The following is a 15,039-nucleotide window of genomic DNA, read 5'->3' on the forward strand; positions in this document are numbered from 1 at the left end:
AACAGGCATGTGAGAATGGGCATGCTGTCTTAAATACAAAGCCTAGCAGTTTAAGAGTTGCACAACAAATAAAATAACATTAAAAAAACCCAAACCGCTTTACCACTGCTTATCAACATCAACACTGTCATAGGCATAGTAAATCCAGTAATCCCATTTTCTCAGCCTTGTTGCCTGATGTTTCTTCCTACAACTTACTACGTCTTTAATTAGAAAACATAATTCTTTGTGTTTTCACTTTTACAGGAAATTGCTTGGCTCCTTGGAGGCTGACTAAATGACAGTAATAACAAACCAACTGATCCTCTCTTACAGGAATTGCAGAGAAATCCTGTTGACTCAAAGACACAAGAGTGAAAGTACGTAGACTGATTTGAAAGGAAACAAACTGCTCTGTGAAGGAAACACTGATGAGAATTGTTCTTTCTCTGAATAATTTTAAAATTGAGGATCAAAAAATTGGCAACTCTGCTGTTGTTGGAAAGAGAGATCTATTGGAGAATGCAAGCAAAAGAAAGTGGAAAGAGCTGGCTTTATCAGATGAATGGAAGGGGGAGTAACTGAAGTCCCATTTTAGACTACTTTGCTCTAACTTACACCTTTTTGTCCACTGAACCTGAAATCAAATAATTTACCCTTCTGATTCTAATTTCACTTTTTATGGACAAGTTCCACTCATTGTAAATAACATGTCACATACCCAGTGATACTGAATGGGATTAATTCACGGGTTGAAACACTTTGAGGTCTGGTCTATACAGAGATGACCCCACTGTGTACCACAGTCTAAGTTTCCATTCCTGTCAGTGTACATCAGTGTAGTCCGTACAAGTCAGTACAGAGCAATTCAGCTAACCCTGAATTATGCTGAAAATAAATGCTCTTTTGGGCTTGCTCACTCTAAATACCAAGTGTTAAATTCAGTGTCCACAAATAGACATCTGTTGCCACCTAGGATACCACAGGATATCCCTCTGAACCTCTAGCTGCTCGACCAAAAGGACAGAGGTCCTGTGCCGAATCTGCCTATTCTACTGGGCATGCTGGACTCTCCATGGCATCTTAAATGTCATGAGAACCTTGTTTTGAAATAGCTATCTCAGCCCTAGGCTACATGCTGATTTGGAGATACCTAGATTTAAGAGATGGAATTTTTAAATTTTTACTTTAAAACACTTCAGCTAGTTTAGGTTTCTTATTGGTAACAGAAGAGTGAGGGGTGGCCTTTTTCTGTATGACAGTTCTTCAGCAGAGTGCCAGAATAATCCTCCTTTGCTGTGTGGGTAAGGTTCAGAGCCCTGCTGCAAAGCACATGTATTACCTCAATTTCAATGCGATTTCAACATCAGTCACAAGGCCTTTTCTCTTTGCCAGAAAAGCACTAAAAATAGAAGTAAGGAATAAGATGCTTTCAAATGGCCCTTCCCTGAAGACAAGATGTGGTGGGTTATATGCCAGGTGCCCATCAAAGCCTCTCTATCACTCAGCTGGATAGGCAAGAGAGACTGTTATGAAATGCTTGTGAGTCAAGATAAAGACAGGGAGAGATCACTCATTAATTACCATCATGGGCAAAAAATTGTGTAGATATTAACTGAATTTATTACCAATCAAATCAGAGTAGGATAGTAAGAAACCAAATCTTAAACACTTTCCCTCCATTCCTCCCTTCTTACCAGGCACAATTTGACTCCTGAATCAATACCTCCTTCCTTCAGTGATGAAGGGAGATGGGAATGGGAGCTGTGGTCAGTTCATCACACATTGCCTCTGCAGCCTCTTCCTCCTCAGGGGGAGGACTTTTGAAATTCCAGCATGGGAGTCTCCTGGGTTCCCTTCCCCCAGGAGACAACCCTCTGTGAATTTCTCCAAGGACAGTCCTTCCCACAGACTGCAGTTCTTCATGAACTGCTCCAGCGTGAGTCCCTCCCATGGGGTGCAGTCCTTCAGGAACAGACTGCTCCAGCATGGGCTCCTTTCTCCACAGGTCCTGCCAGGAGCCTTCTCAGAGGGTCAGAGCTTCCTTGAGGCATCCACCTCTGCTGGCACTGGGTGCTCCATGGGTTGCAGGTGGATCTCTGCTCTACCATGTACTTCCATGGGCCACAGGGGCACAGCTGTCACACCATGGGTTGCACCATGGGCTACTGGAAAATCTCTGCTCTGGTGCCTGGAGAACCTCCTCCCCCCTCCTTCTTCACTAATCTGTCCAGCTGCTGTTGTGCAATTGTTTTATTTCCCTTTTTATATATGTTATCCCAGAGGTGCTACCACCACTGTTGATGGGCTCGGCCTTAGCCAGCAGCAAATCCATCTTGGAGCTGGCTGGCATTGGCTCTGCTGGATTTATGGGAAGCTTCTGGCAGCTTCTCACAAAAGCCACTCCTGTGGCCCCCCACTACCAAAAGCTTGCCATGCAAATCCAGTACAGGAGAAAACCCTGAGCAGCTAAATAAAAGTGTCATATAGGAAGTGGCTTGTGCCATGTTTACAGACAGCAGTGAAAACATGCATGTTTTAAAGAGGAAGTTCTGTGTGTAGTAAGTGCCTCTTGTGTTTGTGGTTTTGTGGTAGTAAAATAATAAAACCACTGCAACTGACCTTTCTTCGAGTAGCAGGGCAAACCAATGTTTTTAAAGGCAATCTGTTACAATATGAGTAGGACTGACCCATTCCTCAAGGCAGTGGTGAGACATAATTGGGTAGCAAGTACCTGCACAGACTAATTCAACACATCTATTTTAAATACATGTTTTAGGATAAAAAGAAGTAGCATTTGTAGGTATGCCTCTCTCTCCACTGACTTAAATGGAAGACCAGAATACTGCTTTCAGAAGATACCTAACTCCTAAATGGTTAAATGAGATGTAATGAATCCTTTCCTTTTGTGTTAGACTTAGCATATATATATACAAGTGAAAAGAGAGGGAGGTTTAAATAGACCTAATACAGTGCACAACAGTTTCTTTCCAGTTTCTATTCAAAGCTGAATTTTACCCATGGTAAATTAGAATTCTTTGGAAACTTGCCCATAACCTTTAAACTTTTCTGGTAGATGATCTTAATACACAAAGGCTTTTTATCAGTTAATTATGTCTGGATGGGAACCAAACTCTGACTCCTACTCCTTCTCCATGCCACAACATTTTTGTAAAGCTGAACAAACATATTACACCAAACCCAGGGCACAGAAGTGTAAACACCAATACACTATATTAACACAAAACAGTCCAAAAATAAGGCACTTCTAGACAAATTATTTCTGCAATACGCAACAGCTAAACAATGCAATATTTTTACCTGGAAAGATATTGTATAATTGTAATCTATATTTAAGTGTGTCTAAAATGGATTATCAATCTTTCATTTTTCCCCTCTATGCATTCATGACTAAAAATAAAATGGAATTGTAAGCTTGACAGTCTCATTTCAGAAACTTCCTGTGACAACTATTAAAAGAACATCATCACATACGCAGATTTGAAGGGGTTAGATTACCTGAAAAGGCTTTTGTTATCTGGCATAATCCCTCTTTTCTGCAAAGAAAATGCTGGATTTCTGGAAGCAGGTTTACCTGTACATAAAAAAAGAAGCTTTAATGATTTCATTCAAAAAAATATTCTTTTTTCTTCAATGGAAAACACCTTCAATTGGTTTGTGCTCAATTTATCAGAGACACCTCCTGTGCAAAACTCCCGTCACAGTCTAGAGGAAATGACAACTTTGCTCTCGTTGCAGCGTGGGGATAATGAAGTTAAGGTGTGGACTCTTCCTCTGTGTCCATAAAATCTAAAATTTTAGGCCTATATCTCTCCTCCTGGCTGCTGAGTCTTGACTCGTTCCCTGTCCCCTTTTCAGTCTCTGCAGCTTCTCTATTCTGTCCAGTTACCAACTACTGTCTCTCCCTGCATGGAAATACCCATTGCTTCTTGAATTGCTGTGCTTGGGATCAGTAGTAAGTTAATGTAGCTAAATCACAGGCAGGTTCTGCAGCAAAACACTGTGTTGCACTGTGGTATGGACATGCCAGCAGCAAGCAATGTTACTTCAATATTTAAAGTTTTCCAGAGGAATGGGCCATCTGGTTTAAGTCCCTGCTCTGCTGTAGACTTCCTGAGAGAACTTGGACAATTCTTTTGATCACCTTGTGTGACACATCTGGACATTGCAGCATACTGTAAGGATTATTATATTGCACAGCATTAGAGGCTCAGAATGAGCAAAAGCAGTTTGCAGAAACATGGGATGTTCTATTATCTGAGCATATTCAAAGCATGTATATTTCTAGCAAACTATATCTGCCATGAAAATTTCACTTTGAATACACTCAGATATGGCATCTTGTCCCAGGCAACCCCAGTACATGCTCCTAGTGCCAACTTCCATGGACACCAATGATTTTTTTGTATCACCTTTTAAAAGCAGCTCCATTTCTCTCAGACCCTCAAGCTGGATTCTATAATTTAGAGTCTTTCCATAATTACCTGTGCTATTTTACTTGAAATAGAAGTCAAACTGTACCCGCAGCTTGGTCACATTTTATCAAAGACTTCAGTTTATACCACTTAAATATTTTTATCAACAGGTCAGGTGTTTACATAGACGTTACATATCTAAGTAACCTAAACTGTGCCCATAACATGCTCAAGTGAAAAAAAAAAAACCCAAAAAGCAATCCTGAAAATACCAAGATAATTTGCACTATTGATGCCTTGGACCATGAGTAAGCAGCTTGCAGTGCCAGAGCAAAGAACTCCCTTGAAGGCCCTGATCCAGATTACACATTATCGATTGTAGGACCACTACCACTGTTTGGAGAAGTGCCTAAATTATGTTTACAAAGGAGGAATTACATTAGGTGAAACTCAGTAGTAATATAAGACGTGAAGCCTAAATTCTTTCATCTTTATCTTCTGCCCATACTGCATGCATTTTCTAATTGTTTCTCACCATTTCTAAATTATCTTTTCCGATGGGGTAAACTGCTTAAGTTTCCCTTGAAGACACTTTTGCAGCCAGACATGCTGGTAAGGGTCACCAAGAATGCAAAAGTTCAAGCTAAAGAAGAGAAAAGGGAAATCTGACACTGGTTTGTAACAGTTTTCAGTATTTACACTGAAATACTTACATCTGAACTAACATACTATGTTCAAATGAGAAATTGCTTTTGATAACTGGGTGTGATATAGAGAAGAATGAAATGTTGTTACTTGACAAGTATTTTTCAGTAAATAGAAAACATGAACAAACTTCATTCCTGCTAAACTATGCTGCTGCAGTAGAGAATAAACATTAGATACTTTTCCTTTTATGAGTGAGGGCTGAAAATCTGGGCTAGCCTGTCCTTTCATTCCCACAAAGCATAACACAATAATCTCATACCTTCTGGAAAAGCTCTAGATTATGCAAATCTTCTGTTTGAAAGCAGCCAGTACCACCATTTTTTCTGGAAGATAAGCAGATCAAAAGATCCCAAGGGTTCATTCCACCTATCCGGAAAGAAAAGAAGCACTTTGAGAAAGAAAATATCATGCCATTCTTATTTGCATAAAAAGTACTTAGAGTGAAATCCTGAAGAACAGCAAACTGTTGGAGAGCTAATTACATGAACAGCTACAGGTGGCAGAAGGATGAAAGACATATTTGCTATCACAGTTCATGCTTTGGAACTATATTTAGGTGTTTCACAGTTGGGATTGCCTGCTGTTGTCCGAACCCTGCTGTTTGACCTGTTTAACACTCAGAAATTAAAAAGTTCACTAACAGGATGCTGCTTTACATTGTTCCTTTATTTCTGAACTCCTCAACATGAACGCTTATAACACGTATCCAGTACATGCAGTGTGATCTTCTGAGGTGTTTCTTTAATGAGAAGCAAATTTTACAGGAAGTATTACTGGTCATGCTATTGAATACAGCAGGAATTTTGGTGTAGTGGATTCCTAAATATTAGACACCAGACTGCCAGATCTAGAACTGGTGTACAAATGGGAATTAGATTGCTAGCTTTCGAGCTAATGTGATGCTTCCTTCCTGGGGCAAAGTGACCTGAAGATACAAATAGGTCTTGAAGTTGCCCACATCTCAGCATGTGATGTGGTGCAGAAATGCCAGTGTTGCTTCAAGTAACCTTGGTCAGCTCCCTCACGTGGTCATTTTCTTTCTTCTGTATACAGCCTTTGCTATCTGGACCAGTTAGAGATAGTGTCAGTCTACAACAGAAATATTACATCTGTTGAGGACACCATGAATATGTTCAATAAAGGGTAAATTATTTCCTTGACAGGAAGACAACCAGTAATAATGAACTTCAAACAGAAAGGGCAGTCATAGAAGCTGTACAGCATCCAAGGCAGGGTATAGAATCAGGTCTCAAAGCTACCTGCAGAACAGCCATTTCAGGGACTGGTTGGTTCTTTTTCCCAAGGTTGGGAAGATTACATGTATTCTGTTCCATTCTGTACTATCCATCTGTGATACCATCTTAATTTTTTTAGATTACCCCCTTAATTTAGTCCCACTGATGGCCCACAGAGGTATTTATTTTATTTATTTCCTTTCTTTCTTTCTCCAGAATGTATTTTTTTCCTATCCCAATCATGATTACAAATGTCAAGCAGGGTAAAGATTCCACTTAAGGAGATTTAACACTCAATTTACGTTAAGTACAGTAATGAACTGATTGTGTAGAATGGATCCAGGACTACGAAAGTAACTATCACTTTTTTATGTTTATTAGCAATGTGACAAAGCTGTAGAGATCAATTTTCAGTTATACTGCATTTACTACTGTAAAAAGTTTTTCAATTTCACATTATGAGAACCAGCATTATGGTATAAAAGTAATTAGGGTATATGAAATTTAGGCAAGACATTCACTACATGCTTCTTTGTGGAAGAAAACAAAAAAAACCCTGCAGGTAGATAAAAATGCCACAGATAACAAACAAACGAAGCATTAAAGAAATGTACAAACAAATACCTCATTTTAGCGCAAAAATTTGGCAGTGCTAACAACCTCCTCAATGTCCTCACCAGCTATGTAATTATCAGATAAGCAAGAGGTTATGCCTCTGACTAGTAAACACCTTTGAATAAATCATTATAATTACATATAAATCACAATGCCTAGTTGTGTGCAAATTGAAAGGGAGCTGGAGGGAACTCCATTTCTCAGAAACAGTTCATTTCCTTCCCTTTATTGTGACACATCCTGCCCTGGGAAGAATTTGATCCCTGACTCCAGAGGATATGCAGCACTCTGTATTTGCCTTTAGGATACATCAGAGTGATCAATATGAATGTACCTAAGAGAAGAAAAGGAAAATGTACCCTCAGGTCTGATGGGCTTCTGAGCCAGTGCCCAGGAAGTAGAACAGCTCAGGAGAGCTTGAATGCCTGCCATTACTTGTGTTTACTATTCAGAGTAATTAAACCTCTAGCCAGTTATTTCAGTACAGAACAATCAGAACTGAAACATGTCTATTTATAGAAGTCAGGAGATTTCCTATTAGAAAAACAGCGTGCACCTAGTGCTGTCTCTCAGATTCCGGCTGACAGAGCAGTGGGACTTCTATTTAAGTGTGTCAATATATTCCTCATAAACTATACCTGAAAAAACATTCTTGGAAAACAAAAACAAAAGAAGCATGTGTTACAAAAGCTATTTAGTCCTAGAACAGGCTCCTCTAGGAATAGATATTACCTCAAATTTGCCCATGTCATTCCTTTCACAGCTTAACTTTTTGTGGAAAATTAACATCTGTGATCATGAAACAAACAATCTGTCTTCCTTCTGCATATTTAATAATTACAGAACTATATCTCAGGAAAAAAAAAGTCCTACTGTTACTAGTATTCATCAACATCACATGGGCCACGCAAAGGACCCCAGGTTCTGTGTTTTAACATAGAAGATCCCTTTCACAGAACTTATTTTTAAAGTAAAGCAAGACACACGTGAGCTAAAACATTCTACAATAAAAGAGAAAGAACAAAAGTGACAGTGATAATAAAAGCCATCTACATGGAAGGACTCATATTTGAAAATGTTTTTAGAGATTTTAATGAAGAAGCATTAATAATGTCCATAATATTCGATATTCAATGTACACACTGTTTTGCTGGTTTCCTGTAGACTTCAAACCAAAAGCACGCTTTTACAGGACATTTGAGGTGGAAGGTTGAAAAGAACGCTTCATATCTGAACAATTTAATTACTAGCAATTTGCATGAAGCTTTTCCCACAGAAGGAACTTTGTCTCTAGTTATGGAAATTCTGTTTGCTTTATTCAGCAAACCAGTGGAGTTCAGCACACAGGAGCCACAGATCAGTTAGACATCATGAAATCACACCTCATGGAGATACTCTCTACTGTTTGCATTATTTTGGACAAGTAGAAAAGTGGTAACAAGATGAGAATATATGAGAGTAAGTTCATCTGCTCTCTGAATATCTTTTCAAATCAAGGTTTTTAGTTCAGCCTGATAATTAAGGCCTTGCATACACAAGGAGTGCTCATCTGCAGAATTACACCTAATTATGCAGGCAAAGTGATACATGCTGGCAGCATGATGCTTTTATTCACCAGTCTTTTGCCAGGTCTTAGCCTCTCCTCTCCTGCAGGCTTTGTAGCTGTCATCCAGTCCCATCTCAAAAAGTATTTGTACCTGCAATGTGTATCTCAGGTTTACCTAAGAACATCAACCCAAGTTTCTACTTCAACTAGTAGCAGTACAGCATAATTTGATTGAAATCTGATGTCATCAGCTTTATTTACTTTTATTCTGAATGAGTCAAAGTACATGCTATTCAATTTAGAGAGCAATACCTTTCAACTGAAAATTGGTATAATGTACAAATTATAATTTTCAACGAGAGCCCTGTTTTCATTGGCTTTGACTCTGAGTTGTCATTTGAAATAATTTAAATAGCTAATGTGGAAAAAATAATTTAAAAGATAATAGTCTAGGCAAAAAACCAAACATTTTTTAGCAGCAGAGGAAATAGCAATGCAGATACCAATAAAAACATTTAACTTTTTCTATAATAATATTCTTCAGAGAGTTTTTGTATTCTGGTATCATAGACCAAAGTTAACAGAAACCAAATGAGAACTGTAGGATTTAGTGGGGTTTCAAGTTTACAGATAAACCTCAAGAATTTCTGAAGGTGATTTCTAAAGTAAAGTGACCTTATTCCAGTCTTTGAAATGACCACATGCTTCCCATGAGCTATGGCATTAGAGGCTAAATTTTTCAGAAACACTGTTAGATGCATGCACCTCTGGAATTTTTAATCTCTTAGGTGTATATTATTTCATTTAATCAAATGACTAAGCTTCATTTCATTACCATAGACTGAAATTTCATTTTGCAGTGTTAAGCTTTCTATCCTGAATCTTGAAATGAAAGAACTTTGAAAAATAAATAAAATTTTCATCTTTCATGTGTATCTTCCTGTATTTCATTCATTATGGGAAATAAAAAAAACCAAACCAAGCCAAACTAAAAAAAAAAAACCCACCACCACCACCAAAAAAAAAAAAAAACCAAAAAAAAAAAAATCCAAAAAACCAAAAAAAAAACCCAACCAAAAAAACCCACTTGGATTTATTTTTATTTTAATCTCAAGTCAATTTTCAATTTTGCATTTGCTTACACCACTACCTTGAAATTAATCAGTTTATGAGCACTAGAGGAAAAGACAACAAGAAACAGCTGGAATTTGTTTGTCAAGAACATATTACATAAAAGTAGTAGTCTCCTTTCTTCTGACAGAGTAACTGATCTTGTAAACAGAAATCAGAGTAACTGATTTAGTGAACAAAGAAAATACCAGCAATGAAATAATTTTACTTTAGTGAGTCTTTAGACATTGTTTCCATGTAACACACCTATGAGGTGATTGCACAGCTATTTGAAAAAATGAAGTCTACTCCACTATCAAAGTGGAATTTTTTGGAGCAGAACCGCAAAAGATACCCAAATGTACAATCAGTTCTGATCAAATTTTTGAGTAACAAATTGAATGCTGGAATAATAAATGCATTTATAAATAGCAAGTGATACCAAGTTGAAAAGAAGTATAAGGTCACACGAAGCATGGTCAGAATTCAATATAATTCTGATAATTGGTCCAAATTCAATCCAAGGAAATTCAAAACAAGTTAAAAGTGCCATAGTTCATGAGCACAAATCAAATGGAGAGGTACAACTTGCCATAGAGAACTACTGCAGAAAAGGATCAAATTCATAAACTGCATATGAACTAACAATACAATATTGTTGCCAAAAAAAAAATCCAACAAAGCAAATATAAACAACTTTTCAGATGTTGGCAAGTATTTATTAATGCTGAAAGAGTTTAATCCCCTCCTTTAAAATTTCAGTTTTAATTTACTCCATGCCAGTTCCCCAGAGAATTCTAAATAATAGCCCTGTAGATATCGAGAATTGTAACCAAAACTGTTTATGAGGGTTATGGTGGTAAAAATGATTGGGGGGTAATCCTTCTGCTTCAGTTTGTGCTGGTCATACCTCTCCAGCAACACTGTTTCCCAGTTTTGGAAAACATGGTTTCACAGTAGAGGGTTAGAAAACGGAGGTAGATTTTGGAAGACCTCGTACAGGGTCTAACTGAGATGGAGTCATGTCTTTTTGATTTGTTACCAAACCGGTTTATAAAACACCATTGTTTTTAACTATTTATGAGTGTCAGTGCCTTCTTGGTGTCTCACTCTGACCTGCAGCAAGGAGGCTGGGTTGGCCATGAGGCTGGACGGGGACACAGCCAGGACAGCTGACCCCAACTGGCCAAAAGGATACTCCTTACCATATGATGCTGTGCTCAACAACAAAAGCTGAAGGAAGAAGGAAGAAGGGGCCGGGGCGGGGGGTAAGACACACACATTCAGAGTGATGACATCTGTCTGCCTAACTAACATTGTCAGTTCCATCCATGATGAAGCTCCTGTCCCGGGGATGGCTGAACACCTGTCTGCTCATGGGAAGTGGTGAATTAATTCCTTGTTATTAATTTTCTCTGTTTAATTTATTTTCTTCTTTGCCTCTGTTTCGTGAGTTCTTTTACTCAGAGTTCGGATTGAAACGCAAGAGACATGAGGTTTATCTTCTGACTCAAATGTTTATTATTTCTATCTAAAATATAGCTGCACAGAAGGTGCCTCTGAGTTAACAAGGTGAAAATGGCCCCGAGTTCTAACTTCCAAGACCTTTCAAAGTCCAAACTGTCCAATTATGGAATGCCAACTAATTTATTTTTACTTATAACCCAGTAATTATTAATTTATGATCCGCACTGTGGGTTTTTTGAACCAATACCAGACCACCCAGATTTGTGAAGAAGAAGGAGGAAAAGAAGAAGAACTAATCCACACCCAAAATCCTCCATCTTGTTACTAAATCCCATAAACCTGATTTTTCTACACCTCTACATATTCCACCCTGTGATATAACTTCAATTACACAGCAACAACCTCAGCGTTATCACACAATTTGGGAAGTTTTCCCAAGGCTTCAGGTCAAATGCAGTGTGTTTTTGAAGATCATTGTCTGTCAGCACTGAAAGGCTGAAATTCTCTGAACTCAGGGTTCCAACACCTTGTTTTTCTTTGCTTGCAGACACGGCTTTTGCGTTCCCTACTTAACTGTCTTTATCTCAGTACATGAGTTTTCTCACTTTCACCCTTCTGATTCTCTCCCTCATCCCACCAGGGGGAGATGAGCAAGCAGCTCGGTGGTGCTATGCTGCTGGCTGGGGTTAAACCACACCACCACAGAATAAATTTTCACCCCTCCAAAATCAATTGTCTCTTTAATCACTGGAGACAGGATACAATGTAAGCATTCTAATTTGCAGCAAGGGGTACATAAAAAACCATTTCTAAACACATGTATCAAGTACCAGAATACCTTACTCTAAGGAGGCTATAGAACTCCTGCTAAGGGAGATCCTGAGATTTGTACAGGATCCTTTTTTAAGAGAAATTCCTGTCAGCTGTACTTGAAATATATTTTAAGGCACCTTTGAGCTGTATGGGTGTAAAGAGAAGATTTTCAGGAAAAGTTATTTTTTACATACTGATGCATTCAACTGTATTCAGTTATACTTATGGCATGTTGTAACCCTGATCTGTAAAAAAATAAATATGATGAATATAGGTTTTAGTTTCATGAATCATGAGTTGTCACAGTATACAAGGAAAAAAAAAAGTCAACCTCCTCTGCTCCTGCACGGTAACGGAGTGAGCACAGATTTTACCGAGTTTGGTGAGGAGGCGCCTATTTATGGAAGTAGCTGTTTGTGCACAAATCCTACTTTAAACTGGACAGAGGAATATGTTGGGTTTCAACCCTACAATGTAGTCACTCTATAAGAGCCAATAGTTTGCTAGCCAGGAGTTTAAAGTGGAAGCACTAACAGATGTCTGAAAGACAGAACTTCTGCCTCACTGCCTTTCAATTCTAGGCAGAATTTTATGCCCTTCAGCATGTCAGAGGGCAGCAGCATCAGGCAGGCTGCGTGATGGGGTCTGGGGTTGTGGGAATTCTACACCTCTGAAGATCTGAGCTTCACTGATAACACTCCAGGGGAAAATAGCCTTTGAAGCCTATTTCTGGTTACAGCAGCTTGGCTGTCTCATTATGCAAATATCAGAATGCCACTTGTTGAGCTTTTCTTTGTTAATAATGCCTCCTCTTACAAGTTTTTGATATCACTGTCCCATTTGTAAGACTTTGTCTAAAGGAATGTCTCACACCTAGTTGTTCAGGAATTTTCTCCTTAAAAAGTAGTTATTGGAAGCATTTTCATTTCTCTTGTGGTGTGGCCCTTGATGGTCATAAACGATCACCAATATGGACTCATTTCAACAACAATGAAGAAATGATCACTCCACTGAGTGATAGCACAGGACAAGATGAAGAGGTTTCTGATATTTTCTGAACTATTCTGGAAAGCAGCTGTTCACCTGTCCATTTGCAAAGCTTTCACTGTTTCACACAGTGTGTTCAGACTGACTGTACTCTGTCATAACACACAGCCCCATAACCTCTATCTTAGCTGGACAAATTAGGCTAAAATCTATTGTCACATTAATCACAGCGGAGTATTTTACGTGTAAAAAAATACCCCACCCTATGTATGAGGCTGAGATTGTTGGACACAGTCAATTCATTCACAAAATACTTTGTGCATTTGCTGTATGGCTGCCAGGGAAAGGCTGAAGGAATCCTGAGGACAGTCACTATTCACTCCCCTTGAGGACGATCAGGATTTTTTTTTGGCTCAACTACTCCCTAACTAAGAGGATATGAAGTGCCAAGGCAACCATTCTTTGTAGAGGAAAGGCTGGCGTGAACCAAATGGAATCAGTGTAATTCCAAAAGCAGTTCATCTGTCCCTGAACAGCTTAGCACAAAAGATTGCCCTGTGCTCAAGAATTAATGCACAGTCACATCTGAGTTCAGAATTTGGGCAGTGAAATAGGCATTTTAAGTTCTATTGCAGTGCCTCTCATAAAAACAGAGTAATGCTTGACTATCCTGTATCTCTTCTGCAAGTGCTGTGGAGGGATACTGGGTCTAACTACAAATGGAGAGGCATAACACTTCCACTCTTGCCTGAAAGAAAGAATTATTTTATTACTGTTTATTTATATCAGGAACAGTTTTCAAGCCTCCTTTTCTTGTCAATCCGAAGGCGAATTTTAAAAGTAAAAAAATGAGCGTAACAAGCCAAGAGCTACCTGTTTCTATCAGAAATATTCTCAAATGTGGAAAGATACTTTAATTTTTCTGCCTGGTCTCAAACTGTAAAACTACCTTAGACCTAGCTACCAAGTCAGAGTTATCGACTTCCTTACTGGAGCAACTGACAATACAAGGCAGATTACTTTCTCTAAAAGAAGCAAAAGAAATCTATTGCAGGCGTAAGTACAAGAATGGAGAACAGACAGGACAATCCCTTCTCCATTTATATCACATTTAGTCATGCAATAGATCAACAATCTTTTCTTCAATCAACAAATTACCATACTATAAGAGACAAGCAAAAAAGAATTTTCAGACCTGCAGCAAATGTTTTAAAGTTGGGTTTTCAATTTGCAGATGAGTGTCAGTAAGACAACAAAAGGTAATAAAAAAATTAAATTGCAGTATTATTAAACTATATCCCTATATTTTTCTGTGCAACCAAAGAATGGGCAGAATACTGGAAATGAAAATGCATTCAAAAGTTGTATTAGTCTGACATGGGGAGAAGAGCACTGCAGTATTGTAAGGCAGGTGCAATAGATAGTTCCCAGTCTCTCCAGGAAAGACTGTCAGGCTAAGAATAATTCTCCACTGAGTTGTATTACAGATTGTAACTCTAAAAACCTATAGGTTTTATCATGGCATAACCTGTCAACTCAAGGTATGAAAATATGCTGTCAAAATACTTTCAGAGCTTTAGTAGCAAATAAAAGGAAAATATGCAGTTCTGACCCAATGACAAACACACTGAGGCAATTCAAACACTCAAGCCTGTCATTCCACTTCTGTGCTTACACACCGTGCTTTGGATGAATATTCAGATTATTCTGGTATGTTCTCCACACATGGGTATTTTCTGCACAGCAAGTCTCAGTGCAACCCAAAGCTCCTAATAATCCAATATGGTATGCTCTTCTTGTAAGCATGCTAAAATAACTTACAACCCCAACTGCTACCAAATGCTGGAATTCTTACTTTATATGTATTTAATACACAACATAAGCTACGACAGTCAAAACTGCTATATGTTTCTCACTCACACATTGTGGGACTTGGACCTAACCTTCAGAGGGATGGAAGTATTTGGTACCTAGTTAAAGCACAGACGTCACAGAGCCACCAAAGCTCAGCTAAATCCATCTATGTAGGTGTTTCCTTACCTTCTGTGAAGGTGGAGAAGGAAACCACCTGACAGAAAAGACAGACTGAGAGATATTAGAGACAGGCTACTGAGAGTGGACTGGCATGAAGAACCAGGTGAAA

The 15,039-nt window shown here is 38.5% G+C and overlaps 1 protein-coding gene across 3 annotated transcripts in view; it reads right to left on the reverse strand.

Annotated features, from left to right (window-relative positions):
* The window catches only part of CPED1 (cadherin like and PC-esterase domain containing 1), a 143,681-nt gene that overhangs the window by 102,977 nt on the left and 25,665 nt on the right, over window positions 1-15,039 (reverse strand). For all 3 annotated transcript variants that reach the window (XM_010395476.4, XM_019283616.3, XM_010395475.4), the window contains exons 4-5: window positions 5,383-5,489; window positions 3,499-3,574 (exon numbers count right to left, since the gene is read on the reverse strand). In XM_010395476.4, the coding sequence (XP_010393778.2) occupies window positions 3,499-3,574; window positions 5,383-5,489 (183 nt within the window). The remainder of the gene's footprint in view (window positions 1-3,498; window positions 3,575-5,382; window positions 5,490-15,039) is intronic.

This window comes from Corvus cornix, chromosome 1A (genome assembly GCF_000738735.6).
Source record: "Corvus cornix cornix isolate S_Up_H32 chromosome 1A, ASM73873v5, whole genome shotgun sequence".
NCBI lineage: Eukaryota > Metazoa > Chordata > Aves > Passeriformes > Corvidae > Corvus > Corvus cornix.